At 41.0% G+C, this 25,903-nt stretch overlaps 4 protein-coding genes and 2 long non-coding RNA genes across 6 annotated transcripts; 4 read left to right on the plus strand and 2 right to left on the minus strand.

Moving 5' to 3' along the window:
• Positions 1 to 555: 555 nt before the first annotated feature.
• On the minus strand, positions 556 to 6,164 carry gclm (glutamate-cysteine ligase, modifier subunit). Its single transcript, XM_040184987.2, has 7 exons — positions 5,701 to 6,164; positions 4,541 to 4,603; positions 3,263 to 3,347; positions 2,655 to 2,711; positions 2,332 to 2,534; positions 1,889 to 2,003; positions 556 to 1,762 (listed from the first exon to the last, which is right to left on the minus strand). The coding sequence occupies exons 1-7, from the start codon at positions 5,830 to 5,832 to the stop codon at positions 1,593 to 1,595; spliced, it is 825 nt and encodes a 274-aa protein (XP_040040921.1). The 5' UTR covers positions 5,833 to 6,164; the 3' UTR covers positions 556 to 1,592.
• Positions 6,165 to 10,145: 3,981 nt separating this feature from the next.
• ccl25b (chemokine (C-C motif) ligand 25b) lies at positions 10,146 to 12,292 on the plus strand. The gene is made up of 4 exons (XM_040184651.2): positions 10,146 to 10,605; positions 11,397 to 11,514; positions 11,675 to 11,788; positions 11,894 to 12,292. Exons 1-4 carry the CDS (start codon positions 10,542 to 10,544, stop codon positions 11,907 to 11,909), a joined length of 312 nt encoding a protein of 103 aa, XP_040040585.1. The 5' UTR covers positions 10,146 to 10,541; the 3' UTR covers positions 11,910 to 12,292.
• A 752-nt stretch (positions 12,293 to 13,044) lies between these two features.
• LOC144411466 (uncharacterized) lies at positions 13,045 to 13,609 on the plus strand. Its single transcript, XR_013468641.1, has 2 exons — positions 13,045 to 13,178; positions 13,504 to 13,609. It is a non-coding gene; the product is annotated as an uncharacterized LOC144411466 (long non-coding RNA).
• Positions 13,610 to 15,818: 2,209 nt separating this feature from the next.
• On the minus strand, positions 15,819 to 20,148 carry LOC120824070 (serine/threonine-protein kinase NIM1). The gene is made up of 4 exons (XM_040184649.2): positions 19,407 to 20,148; positions 18,387 to 18,692; positions 17,911 to 18,179; positions 15,819 to 17,238 (listed from the first exon to the last, which is right to left on the minus strand). The coding sequence occupies exons 1-4, from the start codon at positions 19,426 to 19,428 to the stop codon at positions 16,495 to 16,497; spliced, it is 1,341 nt and encodes a 446-aa protein (XP_040040583.2). The 5' UTR covers positions 19,429 to 20,148; the 3' UTR covers positions 15,819 to 16,494.
• Positions 20,149 to 20,192: 44 nt separating this feature from the next.
• pole4 (polymerase (DNA-directed), epsilon 4, accessory subunit) lies at positions 20,193 to 22,019 on the plus strand. Its single transcript, XM_040184650.2, has 4 exons — positions 20,193 to 20,658; positions 21,293 to 21,377; positions 21,531 to 21,572; positions 21,753 to 22,019. The coding sequence occupies exons 1-4, from the start codon at positions 20,410 to 20,412 to the stop codon at positions 21,764 to 21,766; spliced, it is 390 nt and encodes a 129-aa protein (XP_040040584.1). The 5' UTR covers positions 20,193 to 20,409; the 3' UTR covers positions 21,767 to 22,019.
• A 2,901-nt stretch (positions 22,020 to 24,920) lies between these two features.
• On the plus strand, positions 24,921 to 25,410 carry LOC144411467 (uncharacterized). The gene is made up of 3 exons (XR_013468642.1): positions 24,921 to 25,052; positions 25,143 to 25,194; positions 25,276 to 25,410. It is a non-coding gene; the product is annotated as an uncharacterized LOC144411467 (long non-coding RNA).
• Positions 25,411 to 25,903: the final 493 nt, after the last annotated feature.

The raw sequence follows: 25,903 nt of genomic DNA on the forward strand, positions 1-25,903 counted from the left end.
ATAATTTATTGAAAATTACGGATTATAGACTCATGCTTACATTGACACTGATATGTACTGTGTTTTAGGTTCTTAAAACCGGATGTGTTAATGTGCAAGTTAGCTTTTTCATTTCATAAGATGGTCATCATTTTTTTATCCATCCATCCATCCATTGTCAAACCGCTTATCCTGCACACAGGGTCGCGGGGGGGCTGGAGTCCATCCCAGCCAACTTCGGGCGATAGACAGGGTACACCCTGGATTGGTCGCCAGCCAATCGCAGGGCAACACAGAGACAGACAAACATTCACACATCTACGGGCAATTTAGAGTCCCCAATCAACCTGATCCCCAGAGCATGTCTTTGGACTGTGGGAGGAAGCCGGAGAACCCGGAGAGAACCCACGCAGACACAGGGAGAACATGCAGACTCCACACAGAAAGGCCACTGGGCGGAATCGAACCCAGGACCTTCTTGCTGTGAGGCAACAGTGCTAACCACCACGCCACCGTGCCGCCCTCATTTTTTTATATGTTAAAAAAAAAAAAAAAAAAAGAATCACACAAGCCCAGTCTTATTCCATCTTTTAAATAGATTACATCACCGTTGATGGTAAAACATAACTTTTGTAGTTTTAATAAAGCTGATTCATGATATACAGATACATGACAACATTGCATATGTTTACAGTACAACAGATAGGTTGTTGTCATGAAATTAACTCGATCTTGTCTGGAAAAACATCATTCTCTTATTAAAAAAAAGGTATTTTTCAGAGTGAACACATTTTCAGATCTCCTTGGCCCAGAGTTTCCAGTGCAGACAACAATGAATTTAGAGGAGCAACGCCTGCTGTGCATATCAATCTCAAAATATTGCTGTTCTTTCAACCCTCAAATTAATCTCATGAGCACCGTAGTGGGTAAACATGGTCAGAAGAAAATGCCTGGTAAAATAAAGTCATATATAGTTATTTCTTCACCAATTACAGTCAATCAGCAGCATAAAATAAACATATCATAGGTGATGATTTTAATCAATTATTTTCCGATATCTTCAGAAAGTTTGGAATCATTTGGTGCAGAAAATAAAAAAGGTCTCGTTGTTTTACTTTTGCTTTTCATTCAGACCAATAAATGTATTGCTTGATTCACACAGACACAGTGGAGAGAAAGCAGGTAAAAATAGATGAGAGGCACTTCAAATCAAAAGAAGGTTAAGGAACTTTCGCCTTGGATCAAAGTTTAGCAACTGCCATTTTCCATCATTAAAGCAGCCTCCATTGAATGGATCTGAGGCTAATCTGTCAATACACAGAGGAATCTGTGAAACGCTCACTTTCCCAGTCTATATTCTATGAAATAGTTGATGTTTCCTGTTCATCTGTGACGTCACAGAGACAACGGTAATGAATACCTGCATCGGTTCAAATGAAGAAATTGTAGACGATCCGGATGCAACCTTATCATTGAGATAAAACAATGACTTCAAGACTCACGGTGAATGGCAGCATCCGTTATTCAGAGCTTTTACTTTGCATGTTTTGTGTGTATGTCAATGGAAAGAGATGAAAATGGCTTCGTCCTTGTGTCTTCCATCGCGCGGTGTGCTAAGGGCTTGCTTTCCTTGCACTGACAAGGTACCCCTTAGCCTTGATAATGCCCCTGCACTTGACGATGATGGAGTAGCGAAGGACCCACTCCAGCCTCCAGTCAGCAACGTTCAGGTCCTGCGATCCCTCTCGCAACGCCTCCTGGAAAGTGGCTGCTGTCATCAGCTCTGTGGAAACATGAAGCCAAAAGAGGAACTGTATAAAACTCGTCTGAACTGTGCAATCTAAACTGTGCAAAGAACCTGAAGACCAAATTCAATGGACCCCAACTAGGACAAATGATTGAATTCCACCTTTGGGATCGTTGTGTGTGAGCAGCTGGATGTCAAACTCCTTGGCGAAGGCCGTCAGCTCTGGAGGCATCACGCAGCAGGAGGCCAAGTTGAACTGGTTACTGCTGGGCTTCACCTGGACAAGAGAGGCCACGAGGTCACCGACTGGCTTCATTCAGTTAAGCATCATGTACGTTGCCTCTAAAGCCATTTAAGGAATAAAGCCGGGTTTTCATTTCTGAATTGGCCCTCGATTGACTTTAGAATTGGGTCTGAGTCTGATGCGAGGGTCACGACTTTTTGACATGTAAGAAATGTTGATCTTGCAGTTTGACAAGTTTCATAGTGTGATATCCCAGATGCAGTCTAAAGATTTAGTCTGAACTGAAAAAGGGACCTCGTGTTAATTATAGAGATAAGCAAATGGCTAGTCTAAAGTATTACTTCTGAAGGCTTCCACTGACCTGAGCCCAGTTGTAGAGTTGTTCCAGCAAGTCTTTGTCCAGGTCAGACGTTCCGATAGCGGCGATCTTCTGGCTTCCGACCAGAACCTCCAGCTCCTTCCAAGACGGCTGAAGGTGAGCCAAGCTTCGGCTCTCGCCGTCCAGGGGCCACGGTGGCGCTATGATAACAGAGTCAAGCTGGGACACTGCCAGCGCCTGGCAGACTGGGAATAAGTGACAGACGAGGCCGTGACACAAGTAGAGTTCAGTCTCCTACGGATGTGTTGGTAATTTTTTTTTTTTAAGATGAAATGAGAATGTAGCCGAAGAGATTTAAAGCTCACCCATTTCCACCGCATCGCTGATGGAGGACTGAACTGACTCGCACAGGAACAGCTTCACTGCGAAAACAAGCAAACTGTCAAAACGAGAAGAGCTGCAACGTAAAGGACTTCTCCTAGAAACACCATCTTAGCGTAACATTATCATCTGCAAAGTTCACCACATGCCTGCAACTGGACTGCAGGCTATTTGAACAACTCTGCCGTTTTGTTTGTGGCCGTTTACGCAAGGATCTCTTAACAGATGAATAACACTGATCTCTGGTGACGCCATGCACAACACCAGATAATAATGGAATAATAATAATTAGGTAATAATTAAATGTACCTGTGTATCCATGTTTGAGCGCTCACACTTTATGCCCCCTTACATTACACTGACACCTAACCCTAAAACCACTATTATGGCAATATAATGAATCAGTTTTTATAGATATAATATATATATATATATATATATATATATATATAAATTCTTATGGAACATGTTTCTTTGAAATGTGGTGGAGTAGAAATGAGTAACTAGTACAAGATCAATGAATTCAACAACACAGGTCTGAGGTTCACCCACAGTCTCGTAGCACCCTGTGGTAAAACCCTGCAGCACTGACCTGAAACCCTCAGCTCATCCCTCTCTTCAGGCGAGATGCGGTCAGTCGCCTGGGGAATGGAGCAGTCCAATGTGTCTGGAAAATCCTGCGTGAGAAGCACATCATTTAGAGGCTGTGTGTGTGTGTGTGTATCCACAAACCACTTAATATTAGTGGCTTGGTCCGTCCCAAATATTTGCTTTTGAAGATTAAACAAATGACGGGACGGACAGAACACAGCTAAGTAAGTAGCCTGTGGAGATGTCTGGTAAAGAAACAGAAGGTTATGTTTTTAACCTGAACCTCCTTTAGGCCTTTTGCTGCCATTTCTGCTCATCTGTGCACAATACCGCCGCCGCCTGCTGCTGGTCGGTCGACTACTGAGACACACCTTTTTCATTCAGGAGGAAGTGGTGTTCTGAAAATGGTGCACGAGTCGATCATTATAACTCAAACATTTCCGTCTGATCGATCACCAGAGGAATCTCCTGGAAGTTGTATCATTGTGTTTTATCATTCATCAAACTTTTAAAATACTGTTTTTGAGCAGACTACTTGATAATGAGTGCTCCATTTTTTAAGTGGTCTTTCACATCACACATGAGACACTCCCATATTTAAAATGAACATCTACATCACAAAGTGCATTGTTAATAGAGGTTTTACATGAAATGGCAAGAATGTCAATCTCTACAACGCGGATCTGCTGCACGGCATCGAAAAGCGCTTGTGTTTGTCTTCCAGCAGCTTACGTCCCACTGAGCCTGAAACTGAGTCCCTCTAACATCCAACTCTTTCCCTGTGCAAGCACGTGTCTAATATGCTTTGCATGTACGACGCCTTAGTTCAACTCTTTCATACTTTCACCCCACGTGAGTCCTGTGGGCGTAGTACAAGTGGAAGCAGATAAGTGGGATCACACATTGTTTCAAATCTCCACGTCGGGTGTTTACAGAACACGATAGCTTGATGAGCAGAGACAAAGGGTTAACGCGATGTAGGAATCTCATCACAGTTAATGAACACAGCCCCCACGGCAACGTTTCTGTACCTCCACCCACTCCTCAAACCCCCACCCACAGACGGACGCACATTTGGAATGGCGCCTCCGGCAGGCAGCCCTGCATGAACATTCATCATGACAGCTTCTTTTCAGTCAGGCTACCGGGAACCTTTGATGTTTATCTCTACAGTTATTTTATTTTCCCAAGCACTGGAACGTTACAGGAAATGATGCAAATACTGCTGGTCTGACCAGAACGACGTCAACGCAAATATTAACAGTAAACATCTCCTCACCTTTGTTGGCAGTTTTGTTGTGGAAAACCAATCGCTGAGCGAGGCTTGAATGCAGTCTTGAAGCTGGAATATCAAATGAAGAAAATCGTAAATTAACCTCTGTGAAACGTGCATCTTTTCAACACGGATACTTTAAAATGTGCTCAGGCAGAACACTTCTTTTATCGTCAGCACACAAACATCTGGACAGCTGTGACATGCTGCTCTATCACCTGTGTGTTTTAGATACAATTCAAATTATTTAGACGAAAAGTATTTTGAGACAAAACCCCTCAAAGTGTTGGACAAGACGGGAGAGTCAAGTTTAGGTGCTGACTAAGCCATTATTTAAACTATGACATTTAAACTTAAACAACTATGTGGATGAGTGAGAAACGCGTGTGCGAGCGCTGAAGGCAAAAGAAAACATCCAATCAACCAAAAGGTAAAGATGTCTGGCCGAGCGCAGAGCGGAAACATTGGTTCTGCTTATGGTAAAATAATAAAGTGAATTAACTATTTATAGTTACATTAAGGACTTAAATAATAATCTCAGGCATGTTTCTGCATTATGGAATCATACATTTTTCATCATATCTTAAAACAGAAACTAGAGGATCAGTCAATTATTTATTTACCTAACCTTAGTTACAACTTCTTTACTATGAAGATTTGTATTGTTTTATTTAAATATATTTATGTTTTAGATTGTCTTTTTGTCAAGATACGATATTTGAAAGTAAACTTTGGCTCTGTGAGTGTCTGTCCGACCTTCCCCGCATTTAATAGTCCCGATTATATTACATTATATTATATTATATACATGAATGAACGTTGAAACACGTGAGCATGTCAATAGATTGTGTACTGACTCAAACCAACACTGCACCAATGAAGCACCTGCTCAGTAAGACACACTCCACTCAACTTAAACCTGTATTTCGCTTTATCTAGACAGATAAATGAATTACTCCTATTTGTAAACGTCTTTCTCTCTTTATAACCCCGTTACATCGTAAGACTCTTTAACTAACATGTGTTGTGGTCACACCGGTAATAAGTATTACGTTAGCCAGGTGACGTCGGACGTCAACGTAAAAAGGGCTAAGCTAACAAGCTAAGCTGGCAAACACACACGCCAACCTAAAGTTCTACTGTTTTTTGTGTGTGTATTTCTTTACCTCTTCGCTGGGGGAGCACGGGCATTTCTTCTTCAGCCGACTCCGGTTGACCAAGTTCCCGGTGTGCAGTCTCAGGGTTTTGGCGTGCGTCAGCAACATCTTCGCCTCACTGTTGGTGTTTCGGGGCTCCATGTGGGTCTCGGGGAGGAGGAGAAGGGGGGCGGTTGAGCTAACGAGATGCTAATCGGTGTCTGCGACGTAGCGCGCCTCCACTAACTGACAACAAAGCCGCTGCTCTAAACTCTGGCTAAGACCCGGGATGACTTATAACAGCAGCACAACTGTTGTAAAAAAAAACTACGCAGTCAGAATGACTTGCACTCGGTGTGTTGACTGACTCGCGGGTCCGGTTGGCTGCTTTGAGGCTGTTGTACAGACAAGCCGGTCGGTCACGCCCACACGGAGACTTCGGGTGAATGTGTTGTAAAACCCGGCGCTGGATTAGTGGAGCGGTGGGCTGCATCCATACCGCGGAACTGGATCAAAGGAATGTATTTTTGAATTGGATGAAATTCTCATTGTTGACCGCTAGGTGGTGGTGTCGGGTTTGTGATTTTTCTTAGGCAGCATTGTATGACAGCTTGAATAAGTATATTCAAGAACACATTTTAAGCAAATTTGAGAATTTGAGAATCAACATTTTCCAATGCTTTCTACTTTCAACACGATTGGTACTTTTGCCTCATACAATCAACTTCAATCTGTACAACTGGTATTCTAGTCTTACCTTTTTTATTTGTATATGCCCCTTACTATTTATTTTTTGGTCTATGTGCTGATGTATTAACTAAATTCCCCTCCAAAGCCAAGTAAAAGCTTATCCATCCTCTAATTTACAAAAGTAATGGAGCCATATTGTATATTTTTAAACTACATTTATTTTACGACAATAGAATAAAGCAGATTAAGTCATGAACATTTGAACTAAAATACAACAAATTTCACTTCTTAACGAACCGTTGCACCTGTTTGCACAATGGTATGTTGTATGTATGCATGTATATATGTATGTGTGTATGTATATAGGTGTGTTGGTATGTATTTTTGTATGTATGTACAGTATATATACATATATATATATATATATATATGTATCTATGTATCTATTTAGGTGAGTAGGTATGCATAACACTTAGATTATATTTCCCTTCCTTTTTCCTTATAACATTCTGGTTTCAACATTACACTACTGTTCTACACAAGTCTGGTCAATAAAAATAAATAGTTTTCCCAATGTGGTGTGGAAAAATGCCACTAGCCCGCTCAAAGTCCTGGCCTAAACCTCATCAAACAACATATTTAGTCTGGAACGCAGACTGCATCCAGGTCAAACATGAGAGCCCTAAACTCAGAATGACATGACCCCCAAATCCTTTAGAAGTCCTTCCCAGAGGAGTGGACGTTCTCAAAGCAAAACATTATCATCACGTCATGGGTTTTTGAATGAGACCTGTATTTATCACATAGGGTTGTAGTAAACTATGTAAAGCCCTTCTTTTTTCTTCAGATCATATTTTCTTTTCATGCCTCACGAGGGACAGTCATACTTTCTTCAAATTCTTTTCTCTGTGGAAAACTTGGACGACACTGAGGTCACAACCTTTGTATCTTTGCCAGGCATTTGGGGGAAGGGGAGATTTTACAACTACAAAAAGCCAACACATCTTGGGCATTTATTGGTATATTTCCATATTTTTAAGAGTGGAAATTATATAAAATTATAGAAAATTATAAATACAGAAGAACTTAAAAAAAATAGAATATCAAAAATGTAATGTAATGTAATGCTTAGAGGGGCAAGCGTTGTTTCACCGCATTGGATAGAGCTTGTTGAAGAGCCCATAATACTAATATACGTGCATTTGCACACATTTACACATAGTCCCACACATGTTGTCACTTAATTGGAAATTAACTAGTAATGAAGCTTGAAAATAACATTTATCCCAGATATTCAGCATGTGGGTCTCCTGAAACACCACATTTCCTTTTCTCTTTGGTTACATCATTATTGTTGTGTATATTATTATATTATATTTCATTGTAACTACTTCAGGAGACGAGAATTATTTGTTTCAATGTTTATCTAATAAAAACCGTCTTGATGAATGATCATAGCTGTAAAAGTCCACATATTGCTTGCAAGCAGGAGGTTAAATACACAGGTGTGAAAAATTGCAAACCATGTTGAGATATGAACCACGGTTAAGATGGGGTAACAGACAGTTCCTTTGTGTGAGTGTTTGTGTGAGAGCATGTTGACTCGCCCTGCCAGCTGCAAATAGAAACTTTGAGTCATTCTGCTTTTAGCACGTTAAACTTCAATACAGACAAATATCACTCTTTTAGCATAAGACTATGTTATTACATATTTTACCATTGCACTCCACTCTATTGATTATTCTTTAATCACACAGAATATTGTGATTCCAGCATTCCACTGGAAGGATGTGTGTGTGTTGATGAGAGAGATCACAGCTGGAGGAGTGACTTAAATGGCTTCCACTTGGGTTCTTCTCTGGTTCCAGCTATAGGTGATGTTATTGTACTCATCTCCCTGGTTAGACAGCCACGCGTCGGAGGAGTCAGGTATCTGCAAAACTGAGAGTCATCAGCGTTGCAAATCCCCTGCAGGCAATTGTCTCACCTTCTTTCATCTTTCATCCTGATTTAATTTGTGCTTGTATATTTTTATCTTATTTTACTTTATCTTATTTTATTCTATATATTACCCCAACCATCCAGACAAATGACTATATGTGTAACATATGTGGCTATAAATGGCTTCCTGCCTGAGGTGAATCCAGCATTGTCTCTCTCTGCTTGTTTACTGTTTCTGTGGCCTTAATGGCTCGATAACGCATCTTCTGTGCAGGAAAAACTGTTTCTTTTCTTTTCATATTCTCTGCTTTGTTTTTTCCCATTTGTTCATTTTGTTTAAAAAGTGGATTAAGCTTGGTAAGATAATAGTTCCATCATCTAATAGTTTAAAAGTTCGAGCCCTCTAATGCTACTTAGTTTGTGACTTCAGCATACTGGAGCTACATTGAATCTAATTATTTTCCGTCTTATCCATTGTTTTCTTAATTTTAATTTTATTAAAATATTCTAATATATTAGTACCATTTATGTGTTCCTCCAGTCCTGCTGACTGTGGATAACAAGAACAATAATGTTTCACATTCTTCCCAAAAGTAGAAATCAGATACTTTGAAATTCATTTGGAAAACATCTCTATGATTGTGGGACAATAATCCTTTTCTTTATAGTGATTTAGTCCATACTAATGTTTTGTCGTAATTTTAACCTTGGGATTGTGTTTTTTACAGTCAATGCATGCCAAAATGTTTATCGGTACTCAGTACGCTCCACAGCCTTTCCATCCCTCCTGCTGAGCCATGTGTTCATTTAACACATATGTTATGTGTTCATTTAACACATAGCTCAAAATAGTCAAATCTCTATATAAGGTCTTTACCTTCTTCCATATTATCCCACAGTTGTTTTCACTTAAGAAAGTTGATCAGGTGGTTTGTGGTTTCCTGTTGAAACTTTCATTTGTGAGCTGTGTATCTAAACCCACTTTTTCCTTAGGTAGGTTTACTTTATTTAGTAGTTGTAATACCAATTATCTGTTTTTTTTATAGATCTGTTCGTGGAATCCACTTAAAAGTTTGTAAAAATTTTACATTCCAGCAATTATGAGCGTATTCTTCTAAATTAAAGACCAAACCAAATATACAATCTTTATACCCTTGAATTAAAGTGGATAATCCAATTATATCCCAGATAAATATTTGCACTCACTGGATTTGAATTATGCGTAATAGAAGTTTTGAAGGGATCCGGAGAGCTTCAGTGCTGTGGGATCAGATTGTCATTTGTGCGAGGACGTATCTGTACAGATGCAGAGGAAGGCACGGACAAATCTACCCGGTGAAGAAGGAATTAAACACCTCAACTTTTTAAAAGGTATCATCAGAGCATTGCATCATTACTTTTCACTGTATAAATCCATCGCCGCCTAAGTGTGCCAATGTGCTCAGTGAGAGAAAGTGATGAACACATCAGGCATTTGGGGTTATTAATTGTCCTCAGTGGGTTTCGATTTACACTTTCGAGTACTCTGGTGGTTACTGACGCGTGTGTTCGCTTTTGTGTGTGTGTGTGTGTGTGTGTGTGTGTGTGTGTGTGTGTGTGTGTGTGTGTGTGTGCGTGTGGGTGTGTGTGTGTGTGTGTGTGTGTGCGTGTGTGATGGTTGGAAGAGGGAGAGGGGGAGTACGGTCCCATGGAATTCAGCGATCAAATTTCAGCTGCGGGACTTTGAGTGTTGTTGACATATTCTGACTAAGTGTGGTAAGAGGGAGGCCGCACACACACACACGCGCACACACACACACAAGTGTGTGCACTATAATACAGATACACACATCCTGTGAAAGACTGAATGTGAGCCGGTAAGTCTTCCTGCACGCTTTAGAAACAACCTCAACATTCAAGGTGTTCCTATGCAAGAGAGAACTGCAGAGGGAACATGCAGCTATAATTGAAAACAAACCCGCTTGGTTTCAGTAAAATGTCACTCAAGATAAAAAGAGCTGCACGCTGCTAGAAACACAAGAGGATTTCAACATCTTTAATCAGGGGGGGGGGGGGGGGTCAAAGACCTAAACCTTTTTTTTCTTTCACAAGCGCTCAGAGGGGTTTGTAATGGAAATACAATATCACGTGGAAGCAAAGGGGGTGGGAATGTGTACTCCCATCTTTCTGTTCAGCTCCGCTCTGATTTCATCTGTTTAAGTCTGCGCAGCGGCCCAACAAGAGCAACAGCAGCCACAGCCATGAAGTCCCAAGCTCTTGTCCTTCTCCTGGTCCTCTCTTGCACGTATCTGTGCCTTGCACAAGGTAAGTGGAACAGAACTATGACATTATTATAACAAATGTGATTTGTCTGCCAGTGCAACTGCTTATTTTAATAATAGCACGACGATGTGATGGTAACTGGTAAAAGTTGAAACCTAAAGATATGGACACCGCTCTGTGTATGAAGAAACACATTTAGTTGCTTTATGACTGCAACTGTATTTCATAATCCACATTCCTTTAGATTGGAAAACAATACACATTGACTAAGTAGAATAAAACAATGGATTTTGTAAACATTTCCACTTCAGAAATACTGAAAACATGAGCCTAGGTGCATTTTATTTATTTTGGTAATTAATTAAATTAAATTTTCTTTATGTTTCATTTCCTACTGTGAAGGTCTAAATAATGTTTCAATTCCCTTTGCGTGGCGACAGTAATAAAGAAACTGAATCCACTATCTCTTCAAGTAGTCACGGTAATGGCAAAATTAGCCTGTAAAATATGCAATATTTGACTGTTTGCTGTAAACATCTCCCTGTGTGTGTGTGTGTGTGTGTGTGTGTGTGTGTGTCAGTAAAATACCACACACCATAAAGAAAATGATTCACTCTTGTTATTTTTCATTGCTGAATCTAAAAAGGTTCCCAGAAATCTCTGGCACTTGCAGGCGGGTTTATGGGAATTCCTGAAAGGCTGTTAGTTAATATTTCATTAATTACAATTGTTTGATATAACAGCGAATAAATAGTGCACTCTTTTTATTCATAGGCGTTATAATAAAAACAGCAGTATGCAGACCTATAAACACAATTCACCTCTCTCCCCAGGCTCGTATGGCAACTGCTGCCTCGGCCATCATACTAGGATTGCAGAAAGAGTAAAGAAAAACATTGAAAGTTACAGGATGCAGGAAACAGATGGGGATTGCAACATCAGAGCTGTTGTGTGAGTAAAACACTTTTGAAACTTCCCACTACAATCACTTGGCAAATTTTAATGCAAAAATAATGAACCTGCTTATTTGTTATTTGATCGACCCAAGCTTGGAGCAGAACATGTGAGCAGTAAGCTTAATGATCTTAAATAATACCACTAATGTCTTTAGATTCCTGATAAAGAAGAAACCGTCACATGCAAAACAGTTGACTCGCTGTGCCAATCCGGATGATCTTTGGGTCCAGAAGCTGATGAAGACGGTGGATGTGAAAATGAAGAAACGGTAAAAAGTTACGCAACGCACCATGACAATGAGAAACATCATTTCCCTGCAGAGAAACTCAATGACGGAGTGCAAATCTTCACCATGAAACCTTTGTCTCCATAGAGGACGTGGAGTTTAACAACAGAGGAACGGGGCCAGGAAGAGGACGGCAGATGTTTCACCTCCCGTTTTTTTGGGCGCCATATATCACCTTTAACCACATGGAGTATGTTTTGTGCACGGTTCAATATAACACGAACAAACCATATGCTCATTGTTATTGCCATTTAGCTAAATGCCTTTATATGAGCCTACGTATCCATTTCTCTTTAACATGTAGCAGCTGATAGGAACGAGCCACTGGTTGGCAGCTTTGAAATGTATTCTACAGACTATATTTGTGTAAAAAATGGGAATAGCTTTGATGTTTTTTGAATGAAAGGGTTTCCAAATTTTTGTAAAAGTATTATCCTTTTATTTTTTTTGTATTTTCGTATCAAATAAAGAGGCAATAAAACCCGACTCTGGTTTTCTTTAAAAGTCGACCGTGAATAAGGAAACACCAAGATGTTTTACATCTGCTCTGTCAGGATTTGCTGGTGCACCATTCCTCTATGATAAGATCTTAACTGGATTTCCATGAGGGCAGCTCCGGTAATCTCTCACAGTCTGATTTGGCAGAAGCTTGAACCAATAATTAATGACACGAGACGTCCGTTCACACTATGAAACTTGGCTCACGGGACATTTGGTCAAAAAATACTTTTTTCTTCGGCTTCACGATAACGGGGGTAAAGCATTGGCATGTTGGCAGCATGGGGGTTAAAGATCTAGCGTGACTGAGATTTTCTGCCGTTTAGATAAAAAATCGGTAGAGGTCTGTCACTTGGGCTGAAGAATATTGAAACAGGTTTTGTGTGGCGTAAGCATTTAATCTGGTTCATTCTGGCTGCGAACTGATCCTTTTAGAATGATCCAATTTGTCACGTAAGTTTATACAAAGTTAGTCTTCTGCGTTCCCATCAAGAACAATGGACACGGCACGAGATGGAGAAACAAAACTGTACTCCAATACTGGATTATCACCTGGACCAGTTCATGTATTTTTATGCACAAAGCATAAAGGTGTTAGAATTCAATTTATAAAACAAAGAAAGACCCAGAGTTATTTAAAAAGTTGAGACCCAGATGACGTTGAGGAAGTCGTTGTATCCCCACGGTGACCCTGGACCTCCGAGGTCCTCACGCAGTTGCTCGTATTCTTGTTAATCCAGTCAAAGGGTTGAACCTTGTGAATGTTTCCCCACTCAGCCAAGACGCTGCTCATTCGCCGGTGGATGGATGAATTGTGAAATGTCCTGAAACATCATAAACAGGTTTATGAGGACATAGAGACATAAAGCTCGATGTCCCCGGTTATTTGATCGACCCAAGCTCGGAGCATGTGAGCAGTAAGCTTAATGATCTTAAATAATACCACTAATGTCTTTAGATTCCTGATAAAGAAGAAACCGTCACATGCAAAACAGTTGACTCGCTGTGCCAATCCGGATGATCTTTGGGTCCAGAAGCTGATGAAGACGGTGGATGTGAAAATGAAGAAACGGTAAAAAGTTACGCAACGCACCATGACAATGAGAAACATCATTTCCCTGCAGAGAAACTCAATGACGGAGTGCAAATCTTCACCATGAAACCTTTGTCTCCGTAGAGGACGTGGAGTTTAACAACAGGTCCCCGGTGCAGGTTCCTCTTTGGACCTTTTTCTGTAACGGTTTGTAACTGACGATTTGGCAAATTTAACTGAGTAAAAGAACAGCAACAATGTTCTTACAAGGATATTGTTTGCTTTCTGAGCGTCTTATTTACTAATCTTACTTATAATATTAATAATGGTTATCATTACGTTAAATCCCCTCAAACTGTAAAAGCTCCTCCGTGTTCTTTCCTGCATTGCATTGCAAGTCAAGCATTTTAAAAAATTCATGTTGTCTTTTTTGATGTCAAGTTTTCCTAAATGCTGGCATAGAAGGACTATTGTAGGACGGCTTCATGGCCTCTCACGATGGCTGTTGTGCAATCACAATGTAGTCGTTCATTTCACTTTCATTTCATTCTTTTGAATCATTTAGAAACTCATTGCACGTGACGAGAGCGTTGCTTTGTCTGGGATATTGTAAGTGGATGTGTACAACACTACTTCAAGTTTGTAAATGTTTGTTTCTCCAGCAAAACATCTCCCTGCTTCCTGAGAGACGTGTTATATCTCGCTCCAGTTGTGCTCATTTTAAAGAGCTTTACGGGAATCAAACTTTAACATTCCACAAGGATTGTCTCTTAACATTGACAGTTGTTGGTTGCAAACACCCTGAAGCTAAACTGGTCGTGAATGGATTGATGTGAATAAAAATACCAAACATCTCGCTCTCCTAAATGGTTTTGTTCAAGTTTAAGAGGGAAAGTAGGGAGGAAAACCGCCTGCCGTCATACAGGATATACTTTACTGTAATACCCTTAAAGACTCCACCTTTCATATTTCATGTTGCACTCTCCCATAAATAAAAAAAAAACAATTGCTTATATAAGCAGAGGGGTTACTCTTTCGCAACCATCTCAAATGTGCTTTCATCAACTAAACAGATTTGTCATTCATCCAGAGCTTTAGACGGTTATTTAACTGTCAAATGTAATCAGAGACAACGGTTGACTTTTTTCAGCTTAATACCACTGCACCCCATAATAACCATAGACAGTAAGGAAAGGTAAAGAAAGAATTCCACTAACGTGAGAGAAAAGCAGAAGAAAAGATGTTTATTTTAAGTTTAGTTTCATTCATTCATTTTTATTTTAATCAGAGAGGGTTTGTATTGTAAATAAGTCATGATATGAGATCTTTTGTGGCATTTACAGGTTGTTAAGAGACAATGAACGTCAGATTTTTAGAAGATTAAACATGATTATTTCCCAATGACTTTAACAGAAATAGGATTACCTGAATTAATCGAAGAACTTTAAAATCTGTTCTGTTTTTCGGCATCTTTGTTCAAAGGCAAGATTCAGCTAATTGTGGCCCAACTTAAATCAAATCTCAGAGTTAATTATTTTTTCCGGTTTACAACAAATTGCTCTCCCTCGATGCATCAGCCAATGCAACCTTTTGATTAATTCCCCTTCATTCTGTCATAACATACATTATTCCCTGCATCTTAAATGCGTCCAAAAAAAAGTTAACATCCTGTCGTTACACGATGATCAATGATGATTTTCACACGGGTCGCATTGAGCAAGAGTAGGCTTTCTGCAAGTCGAGACTCCTTCTTGGTGCTCACGGGGGCCAAGATGTGTCTGCCATACGCACACAGCTTGTAAACACCTCTCTGCAGAAAGGCTGCGGGCTGCAGGTTTGACTTTTTACTGCAAAATGTGACCGTCATCTTAGTGCCAATCACTAATCAGGAATATTTGTGCATGCAGACACTGGCAAAATTGGCAATAAATTGCGAGGCGACGGTGAGACTGTCAGACTGAGGCACCGTGGAGTGGAATTCACAAGTGAAATGTTATGTGACATTCTTATAATAATAATAATAATTGGTTTTATATAGCGCTTTTCAGAAGTCTCAAAGACGCTTTAACATAGCTTTAACAACATCCATCTTAGTGGAAGGTAAGTGGAGTGAGCCAAAGAAACTGGGGTTTTCGAAGTTTGGCAAGTGTCACAGTCTCAAAAGAACTCACAGCTTGCTTCAGAACTGATAAATATGACCCCCTGCTGCTTGAGATGGGTTCATGTTGTGCAAACGGTCTGAGAAGGTCAATGTTCTTTCAAACTTCAAACTGACTTATTATCCCGGATCTCACAGGAAATCTGTAAATGTTTGAAATCCTGGCTGGAGTCTGGCACGAAGCAGCAAACCATTACCATTATCCTGCTGTAAGGACACTAAAGAGATTTAAGAATATTAAGAATCATTGTTTGAAAATACTGTGATTTCTATTCATTAATTTAGCCTTACTTGTTGCTATAATTATAAATACAGAGTAACAGTTCAGGCAAAACTCAAGCATTTATTATTTCATTAAAACATGGGCAAACATTAACACACTTTTTAATACAGATGTGAAATGTTATATGTTATTTTAACATTCAATGTTGAGCTCCATCATTGTATGTGAGCTCCAGACTTTTGGTGACAACCATGAAAAATACTCAGTGTTCAAAAAACATATTAAGTAAATATTAAGTAAGGCGTTTTAGGCATTTGTTCATGTTTAAAACAAAAAAAGCACCTCTGGTCCTGATTCTGTTATTGGCCAGAGTAACCTTTTCTCCAGATATTATTCCATAGTCTCAGGTTTCATTTCTGTCTATCGCACTAGGATTACCTGCATGCGGTGATTGATGAACGTCGTGTATCATTAAGCTTTTGTTGGTGATGCAACGATGGGAACATAAAGTCACAGCCAATAAAGGAAGGTGCCCTGGTCCGTAAAGTATAATTGACTTACGATGTGGGACGGAAGAAGCGTCCGACTCAGACCTCAACCTCCATGTGTTTGCCATTCCGCTCAAGCATTGCGCAACTTGAGCATTGCTCAACATGTAACATAACGCCGCACAAATTAAGGGAGGCTCAATTAAGCGACGGAGTGCCAGTGAGGACGCGGGCCCATGTGTTTGCCATAAAGCCACCGAAGCAAAACTGTTTCCCCGTTATTTCTCCTCACAGCACGACGCAGACAGCCGAGGGGTCGTCCACCTCTACAGTCCACCTCTTAGAGCTCCCGTAGTCATCGGGGTGAAGCACCGAGTAACCCGCCGCCTCCACCGTCCTCCTCTTCTGGACCCGGTGGAGAAGGATCCGGTAGGTCCCCGTCAACGGGCTCCGACCGTTCAGGCAGGGGTTGTTTTGGAAATGACCCGCCGTGATACCCAGGTCCCTGAGCAAAGTCTTCACCTCCTGCTCCTCGGCACACAGCGCCCGGTGGGCCTGGGCGAAATGCGCCGGCGACAGGGGCAGCGAGGCGTACGGGCGCGGGCACTCGATCCCCTCCAGCCAGGGGCCGGACGCGACCTGCGCGAGAGACGGGCGGTCGACGGGCAACGGCCGCAGCATGCCCTTGATCACCAGCTGGCACGGAGGGGGCACATAGGCGGGGACGGCGTAGGCCCCCTGCAGGATGCAGCGCTTCAACCTCCCGAGCTTGTCCCCGCGAAAGGGCATGGCGCCCGTCACCATGAAGTACAGGAGAACACCCAAGGCCCACGTGTCCGAGCAGCAGCCGGCGTAACCTTTGTCCTGAAACAGCTCGGGGGCGGCGTACGGCGGGGAGCCACAGAAGTTGGTGAGGAGCTCGTTCGGGCCTTTCTCGGCGCTGAAGCCGAAGTCTCCGACCTTGATGCAGTAGCTGGTTGTGTAGAAGATGTTTTCCGCCTTGAGGTCTCTGTGGACGATGTTGTTGTCATGCTGAAAGGTAAACACCCCCGCCCCCCCGAAAAAGGGGGAACATGTCATTAGAGGTTCTGTTTTGTGGGAACATCAACAGAAATTGAACAACAGCATTAACTTCAATGGTCCTTCGATGTTTATTATTGTAATGTTGCAAATTTCTAAACTCCACTGTACTTATCAGACAGTTATAGTTAATAATTATTTCCAGTTTTAAATGAAGAAATCTGAACATAACATTTGCAAAGTGAGTTCTGAGCACCTCCAAAGAAGGTTTTCACCCCTCCCACTTCTCAGGTGGTGTCACCTGAATGATCAAACATGTATCACTATCCAACATGTCACATTGAAAACAAAAAGTACATATTCCTGTCTTAGTAATTACGGCGGTGTGACACTAACCTGCACACCACAAGGGGCATTTTTCAGCATTAGGAGCAAATTTACTTTTGATGATTCAAGTACAATTTACTGAAAATACTACTGTACTTTACTCTCTACTCCGCTAGTGAATATTTGGTTATGTTTTCTGATGTTGTGAGAGTAGAGTAGAAAACTAGATCCAATTATTATTTTAAATGAAAAAGTTCACACGTATGCAGCATTAGGGGTCTTAAGACACTGATAACACATCCATAGTTCATCCATAGACTGAGCCCAGCTCTGTGTGAGGATGACGTGGAAGCTCACCATGTGTTTCACAGCAGAGACGACTTGTGCAAACACCAGCCTGGCGTCCAGGTCGGTAAGCTTCCCCCTGCTGGTGATCCGGGAGAACAGGTCTCCGCCGCTGCCGTACTCCATCACCAGATACAGCTTCCTGCTGGTCTCCATCACCTCGTACAGACGCACCACGTTGGGGTGGCACAGCTTCTCCATGCAGCTGATCTCTGAGTTGGTCATTGGCTGGATCCTCTCGTCCAGACGCAGCTTATCCATGATTTTGATAGCGACTCTCTCTGGGACAGGAGGGGCGGGCGGGAGGGGATTAGCAAAGGACTTAGAGAGTATCAAACAAGGTGACGGCTCAAAATAAGGACAGACAGTTCTTAAGATATTTAAGCACACGGGAGTGTTGTGGCACATAAGACGGCTAATGAAATGTATTTCTGGCGGAGTCATAAGAAAAAAAAAGAAAAACACATCAACGACTTGTGATTCCTGACCTTTGGTCAAGGCATGGATGCCCAGCCTGACCGTGGAGAAATTCCCCTGGCCGATCTCTCCACGCAGCTCGTAGAAGCCGACCCTTCGCCCGAGCATCAGGTCGTTGACGATCCTCTCGCTGTGGGCCATGTCGTAGACGACGCTGTCGAACGGCGACTGCCTCATCCTCTCCGCTTCGGTCAGCTTTGGGACGGCACTTGGGCGAGCGGAGGCCGTCGGCCTCCAGCCTATTTTCTCCTCCACTATGGCCTCGCTTTTTGATTTTTTGCCCTCTTTCTGCTTCGGCCATATGCGTGCTTTGATGGCTAGAAAAGAAGATTTAGGGGAATTGGAATAAAAATTGAGATACGTGGGTCTTAAAAAGTTGTCTACGTGAAACAAATTAAATCCACAAATTAAATAGCATTAGATTTACTTTTATTTACGTAGTATGCACCGCTGACATTGCATTTGTTGCCGTAAATAGCCAGATGCACTCTTGAGATATTTTTGTAGTAGACCAGAAAAGGTTTGCGCTTAGTTTATAACTTGTTGGTTGCTGTTAAAAGACGGAGGCAAATGATAAAATGGTGAAATGAAATAGATTCTCAGGATACAAGAGGAGCTCTTGTAATGACATTTTATTTTAAGCCCCTTTCTCTTTTCTGGTGTTGCTTTGGAAATATTGTTTTATCCGCTTCATCATAAATTTCCACATGTAGCACGTTTTGGACAAAAGCAGGATGTGTCGAACGTTCCTGTTTTGTCTCTTCTGGAAACATAAGTTCATATTTTAATCACAATCTCAAACTCTTAGCACATCTATTTAAAAAACAGAATATTTGGAGAAAGTTCTTACGTGAACTTTGTATCCTGTTTTGGTCATAACAGGAAGTTTAAGTTCAGCATTACACAAAGAGCAATGAGCAACGTGGGTTAAATGTCAGATTGTTTTTCCGTCAAATCTTGAACACTGTCACATTTCAAACAATACAACGCTTCCTGCAAAAGACGGGAGTTTTGGCAAAGAGCAGATTTACCTTGGAGCTGTGGATCCTTCATGTCTGTCCCTCAGCCACACCTGACTCTCACTGAACATGTGAACACGGCCTACGAGGACTAAATCCCTCGTCACAATCCTATTAGCAGTGTATTAGTGCACTGCTCATTGGGTTCTTATCTAACATAGACTAAAACGAGGCAATCGCTGCATACGCACTTTCAAAGGAAATACTAATCATTAATCACATTAGTTTTCTGTGGGGATAAATATTGGAACACAATATAATAAACATAACAAAACATAATAAAACACCTTGTGTATTAATTGAATCACTGAAAGATTGATGTTACACATATTGCAGTAGGCTAACTTTAACAGTTAAAATGAAAGGAAACTCGGTCAAATCAACCTTTGAGAAGGTAAAACAATACGAGGTTAAGAGGTCATTTCTATCTTGAATGCAAATGAATTAGCATTTAGCATCAGCATTTTCTTAAGAAAAAACAAGAAAAAGATCTGTGCAGAGTAACAACTCCAAATGAAGGTTACTGTCGCCAGAAGCCACCTGTATGCCTACAGTTTGTCATATTGGCATTATTAGGTTTAAACTTCCCCCATGTGGACAAAAAGCATTAACTTAAAGTTATTTTTTTATCCGGGTACATTTTTTACCAGTTGAGGTAAGAAGAACATTGCTCATCTATCATATATTGCTTTCACAATAAATAAAAATACATGATTCACTAGCATAAATATCGTGGCATCTACTCTTCGAGTGAGCAGGATGGACGTTTGCTTCGCGCCTTTCCGACCAATCACCAATGAGGATTGGTTGGCGGGAGAGGAAAAGGCGGGCCTCCTAGTGTTCCACTGACGAATCAGCGCAGGCCCCTCACCGAGAAACCGGAAGCACATGCTGGCGCGCTGCTCATGATGTTGTCATCTGAGACATGTTGCTAGAAGATCGGTGATTAGTGCGTATATACATATATATATCATTATATTTTTCGTAAGTGTAACGATCGTGTTAAAAAACGAAAATGGCCGCAACAGTGGCTACACCCGTCACGGCCACGGAGCCCGACCCTGTCCGGTGCGGGAGTGAGGAGGAGAACCGTGGGGCCGAGGCGGAGGAGGACGGCGCGCGGCAGCAGACAGGCCCCGCGGCCGCCGTGAGCCACAGCAGACCGTCCAAACTCCCGCTGTCCCGCATCAAAGCGCTCATGAAGACCGACCCAGACGTGTCCCTCGCCAGCCAAGAGTCCGTGTTCATCATCGCCAAAGCCACGGTAAACAAAACAACCACAACAAAATAAACTGTAGACGGAATAAAAGGAAGTCTGTGTCACGCCGAGTCAATCGTGATATCTTCATCCGGATTCAGTACAATGAAATGTGTCATTTGTTTTTTCCGTGTGTTAAGTGACGTTCATAATAAACTCCAACCTGTAAGCATTGAAGTACTTTCACCTTTTATTCACCAGGGCCGTTGTCCTCCAATTGAGTTATTTAATGTCTCACAGTCTATAGAACTGACATTAAAAAGGAATGTGTCAGCTTGCAAAAACCTAAATGAAATAATAATAAAACCGATTTAAAACAGAGGTTTGAACATAAGCTAATAGATATAATTATATAGATGGAAAGAAAGTATAGCGAGAATTCCTCTTGTCCAAATAATCTGCTCTTCAGAGTTTTAACTATTTAAATTCTGACTAAAACGTGAAATGAGGCGACAAAACAAGGCCTGTAGCTGACAAAGAAGGAAATAAAGATCAGTTTTAAATGCACGAAGCAAAATGAGATACAGTTTCCTTCGGGTTCTGTAGTCAATACTAATTGTACCAACAATAATATCCGTATGAGGCTCCGAATTTGATTTGGCTTCAAATGACAGAATATCAATGCCGTTCTTTCTTCTAGGAGTTGTTTGTAGAGATGATTGCCAGAGATTCCCTGGTGTACGCCCAGCAAGGAAAGAGAAAAACGCTGCAAAGAAAGGACCTGGGTAAATGTGATTTGAAAATATCTAATAATAAGGCAAAGTACATTTAACATGTTCGCTTGGATGTCGACAAACCTAATATTTAAATGTACAGATGTAATATAAGAACACCAGTTTTTACTTTTTTTTTAACTCCCTTCTCTTTTACCTTTACAGACAATGCAATAGAGGCCATAGATGAGTTTGCATTTCTAGAAGGTAAGCCCCACCAGGACTTTATTTGAATTCACCTAAACAAGGTGAACTTAATATAACACATTTGTAATGACATACTGCATATTCGTGCAAATGTGTGCACATGTACTGTATACATTATTGATCCCATTCCTATATAAAATGTATGTACAACTTCAGTTTGTTCTTTTTACTTTTTTGTAGGAACGCTGGATTAAACGTGGCTCCCAACGAGAAGAACATTAAATATCTGCAACCATCCAAGAAACTTTACACAATTTGTTGTGAAGACCTTTTCTGGTACTTTTCTAAGTCAGAGTCTCAGAATGGATATTTATAAATGCTTTTCTACAATGTTTCATTAAGATTTGTCATACTTTAATTTCAGTGGTAATGTGTACATGTGTTGATGTTTTTGTAAATATTTCTGAAAGACTACTGTACAATGGAATAAATGTAAGTTTTACACAATCAGATTTGCAAGATGAATATCCATGTCTGTCTGTGGTCAGTATTAAAATGATATTCTACACATTGGTAAAACTAGACAAGTTACTATTATGCTAAAAAAAACAATCTATGTAATGGTTACTATACTATACTACTATACATATCCCGCACTATACTGGGCTGCTCATCCTGACTGGGAATCCTACTTCCAGGATTTTTTTTTTAGACATTTCAGTAAAATGTAACTTTTAGATGACGTACCGACACAAAAAGCATCACATTACTAGAAGACGTGAATGTAGACTGAATCCGCCTTCTGCAGGAGAGATCCAAAGAGCTTTCCAAATGAGAAGCACAGTTCACACAAACCACATTGTTCTAAATTACAGCATTGGATGGATTTATTCTGCTGTGCAGCTCATCAACTTTTTTATCGTCATTTTTCAGAAACGTGGCAGTAAAAACTGTTGTTTTGTTTCTTGTCATTGTCCCAATGCTGACAAATTAGAATGTTTCCCCTGATACATCAATTTGGACCACAAGACGCTGACACCAAGCTTCTATTAAGTTTTTAAAATGTACTTTTTTTTTCCCCCATCAATATTTTGTTTTGAAATGAAGATATGTGCCTTGTTTTATTTCTATTATAATTTCTATTTAATATATTTAATGATATTTGCATAATCATTTAAATGTTTGAATTGTAACTGATTCAGTTTGAAACTACAATTCCGTTACTGCCCACTGGTGGACAAACTATGTAATGGCAACACCAAATGACTGCAACATATCTTTGTTATTTCTTTTTAGTTGTCAGCTGACATTTGGGTTTGCTCAGAGTCAGTCCGCATCTGTTGAGTACAAAACAGTTGTGGCAGAGACGAAGAGACGGTAGTTAATTACAGTGCAATACCTGCAGGAGGTGAAAGTTAAATGTCTTGTTTAGAACGGTGACTGTTGTTCAGCACTGACGAAATCACAGAGTTCTGAGTTTGCTGTAAGGATTTATCTGAATCTCTCTAGACCTGAGACATATTTTGTTCTTCCTGGCAGCATTTATTAAACACACACAAGCGGGTTCAGTTTCACACTGGAGGCACAGTCAAGACCCCTTTGAGTTTTTGCAGCAGAGATTTTCAAAATAAATGCCTTTGTTTAGCTGATTTTCTGGGTTTAGTGTTTGGTGCAGTGGTGAAACAGAGCAGGGGGAAGCACATAGGTCTGGTTTCAGAAGAGCACCAGTCAACTCCCCGCAGAGGAATGCCTGACTGGCACAGGGGAACATGGAGTGCTCTTTTATAATAAAGTATAATCATATGTTGAAGGATTGGACCTTATTTAATTCCTACAGTTAATAACGACATTCCATGAAGGAATTTTCATAATGTGAAAATCAAATCTAGAGCCTCCCTTTGCCCAGAGCAGGACATGCACAGTGAATCGGGGAGCTGCCTGATTGTCCTTCTAATGATGGGAAATTGGCATGATGAGAGAATAAGCTGATCCTGTGCCTTTGTCTGGTTATTTAAAAATAAATGCAAACCAACTGGCATGATACTTGTAATCAGATCCCAGGAGTAGTATATAGCCTCTACTTTTGCGCGTGCATGTGACCTTTGACCTCAGTCACATGCCAGAGGGCGTGCAAGAGGGAACTTTTGGGGGGTAGGAGGGGTGGGGGGGTGGGCATGTGACCGCCGCCATTTTGACCGGAAAAATGCGTCATTGAACTTTTGGGGGGTAGGAGGGGTGTGGGGTGGGCATGTGACCGCCGCCATTTTTAAGTCATGCCCCGGAAATGCGTCATTTTACGAATGGATACGTAAACCATTTTTGACGATGATGTGCTTGGTTTTGATTGGAAATTTGCCATATCAGTGGGTGTTTTATGCGATGGGCGTTAGTTTTGACCGGAAACACGGGACTGTAGGAGGGGTTTCATCATATATATAGATGTGTTATTTGGCGCCTCGATCGAACTTTCCTTTTGGAATGGTTCACGCTCCAGGATTCTTAGTGAAACAGCAGAGGCCTATCCCAGTGTGGTCCCAGTGGCGTCTTCTTCTTCTTCTATTCAAAGGTATGAGAGGCCCCGCCACAAACCAGTGAGACATTGGTTCTTCTGTTCAGATTCACCAATATCAGCTTAATGCATGAACTAGGGGGCTATCTTCTTAGCCAATAGAACACAATTTGTAACCTAACAGAGGAAAGCCCTCAGCAAAACATACATCTTAAGGTTTAACGAGGAGCACATATGCCGACTTAGTGTAGCATTATGTGACACAGTACACAAGCCGGGGGCCAACCCCCAAACGTCTTCTTCTGCTTCTCTTCAATGGTATGAGAGGTCCCACCACAAACCAGTGAGACACTGGTGCTTCTGTTCAGATTCAAAAATAACAGCTTAATGCATGAATTAGGGGGCTATCTTCTTCTTAGCCAACAGGACACACATTGTAACCTAACAGAGGAAAAACCCTCAGGAAAACATACAGTTTTTAACGAGGAACAAGCGTGTCGACTTAGGGTCGCATAATGTCACTCAGCACCCAAACGGTGCTAAACCCTAAATAGCTTGAGAGCCCCACAGGGATGGAGAAAAACAGAGTCCTTATGTGGTAAACAGTGAGCAGTTTGTTTAGTTTTAATCAACATATGAACCCCCACCCCCACTGAGACCCTGGTGTGTGAAAAACAGGATCCTTACTATATAGATACAGCCACGGTTCACTTCTTGACACCCTGGCAGACTGGTGCATCCTCACATTTAAGCCATTTCCATATATATATATATATATATATATATACACACATACATTGGTATAAATTAAAAAATAAAAATAAAAAGCTTTAAAGATTGTACTATGTCGAGTGATTCATATTTGTTTTTATATATTTATATATATTTTTTTAATAGGTATTTATACCTTTTAGAAATAGATGACAGCGCGCATCCTATACATGGGAGTCTTGAAAAACTGGAAAAGGAGATTGCTGCACTCAGTTGTCTACCAACAACGACTACGTGCCCCAACCAGGGAGCTGGCACAGGTAGGGAAAATGACAGTATGATATAAGCTTTCTATATATTTATTATTTGATGAATCATTCAAATGATTTTATAATTCTATGCTCCCCCAGTGAAAAAAAAAAAAGTACATACGGGTGTCCAGTCTGAGAGACCTTCTACAAGGTATGTGACATCATCCATATATATATATATATATATAGACATTTGTTTTATAACATGTTTTGACCATGTATGCTTGTACAGCAGGGTGCAGATTGACCGGTCTACACCAACAAAGGACACATGGTACTATCCAGAATGTTTGACTGACGAGGAAATGCTGCAGGCGGTCTGTGACTATGAAGAAGAGAGTACTACAATAGGAGCAACATCGGCAGAGTGTGTAACCCCATTTCAACAAAACAGAGCAGGTATACCCACAGAACCCACGGTGGTGATTGTGCACCCGAGGGACACAGCTAACCCCTTATATGTAGAGTTGATAAATGAAATCAGTGAACTGCGGCGTTCCAACACCGCATTAAAAGAGATAGTAACCGATCTATGTAAGAAACAAGAGGAGGCTAGACAAACACAGGACGCCAACGGCTGTTCCATAAAACAATACCTGATAGCTCAGAATGCATCCAGTGAAGCTATCATAGCTCTACTTACAAATAAATTTTATCCAAGGTGATCTACTAGGCATGGTGTCTATAAGGGGTGGTGTCTAAATAAACAATACAGACGTGTAGTATGCCTCCCCCCAGAAAATTTTTGAAGAGGGGCACGGGTGATATACATCGATCAGGGGATAACCATAATAATAATGATGATGGGTATAGGGTCCTGTTACAGAATACAGAGAAACAGCTTAAAAGCCTACGTGCAC

This window comes from Gasterosteus aculeatus, chromosome 8 (genome assembly GCF_964276395.1).
Source record: "Gasterosteus aculeatus chromosome 8, fGasAcu3.hap1.1, whole genome shotgun sequence".
Taxonomy (NCBI): Eukaryota; Metazoa; Chordata; class Actinopteri; order Perciformes; family Gasterosteidae; genus Gasterosteus; species Gasterosteus aculeatus.

What these genes read in the sequence shown, in the direction of transcription:
- ccl25b (XM_040184651.2), top strand. Translation starts at nt 10,542, where the DNA reads ATGAAGTCCCAAGCTCTTGTCCTTCTCCTGGTCCTCTCTTGCACGTAT. An exon ending in GTATCTGTGCCTTGCACAAG is followed by an intron (nt 10,606 to 11,396) that starts GTAAGTGGAACA and finishes CTCTCTCCCCAG; the next exon opens with GCTCGTATGGCAACTGCTGC. An exon ending in TGCAACATCAGAGCTGTTGT is followed by an intron (nt 11,515 to 11,674) that starts GTGAGTAAAACA and finishes TAATGTCTTTAG; the next exon opens with ATTCCTGATAAAGAAGAAAC.
- pole4 (XM_040184650.2), top strand. Translation starts at nt 20,410, where the DNA reads ATGGCCGCAACAGTGGCTACACCCGTCACGGCCACGGAGCCCGACCCT. An exon ending in TCATCATCGCCAAAGCCACG is followed by an intron (nt 20,659 to 21,292) that starts GTAAACAAAACA and finishes TCTTTCTTCTAG; the next exon opens with GAGTTGTTTGTAGAGATGAT. An exon ending in GCTGCAAAGAAAGGACCTGG is followed by an intron (nt 21,378 to 21,530) that starts GTAAATGTGATT and finishes TTACCTTTACAG; the next exon opens with ACAATGCAATAGAGGCCATA.
- gclm (XM_040184987.2), bottom strand. Translation starts at nt 5,832, where the DNA reads ATGGAGCCCCGAAACACCAACAGTGAGGCGAAGATGTTGCTGACGCAC. An exon ending in CAACAAAACTGCCAACAAAG is followed by an intron (nt 3,348 to 4,540) that starts GTGAGGAGATGT and finishes CTTCTCACGCAG; the next exon opens with GATTTTCCAGACACATTGGA. An exon ending in AACTCTACAACTGGGCTCAG is followed by an intron (nt 2,004 to 2,331) that starts GTCAGTGGAAGC and finishes TCTCTTGTCCAG; the next exon opens with GTGAAGCCCAGCAGTAACCA.
- LOC120824070 (XM_040184649.2), bottom strand. Translation starts at nt 19,428, where the DNA reads ATGAAGGATCCACAGCTCCAAG. An exon ending in CATCCATGCCTTGACCAAAG is followed by an intron (nt 18,180 to 18,386) that starts GTCAGGAATCAC and finishes CTCCTGTCCCAG; the next exon opens with AGAGAGTCGCTATCAAAATC. An exon ending in TCTCTGCTGTGAAACACATG is followed by an intron (nt 17,239 to 17,910) that starts GTGAGCTTCCAC and finishes TTTACCTTTCAG; the next exon opens with CATGACAACAACATCGTCCA.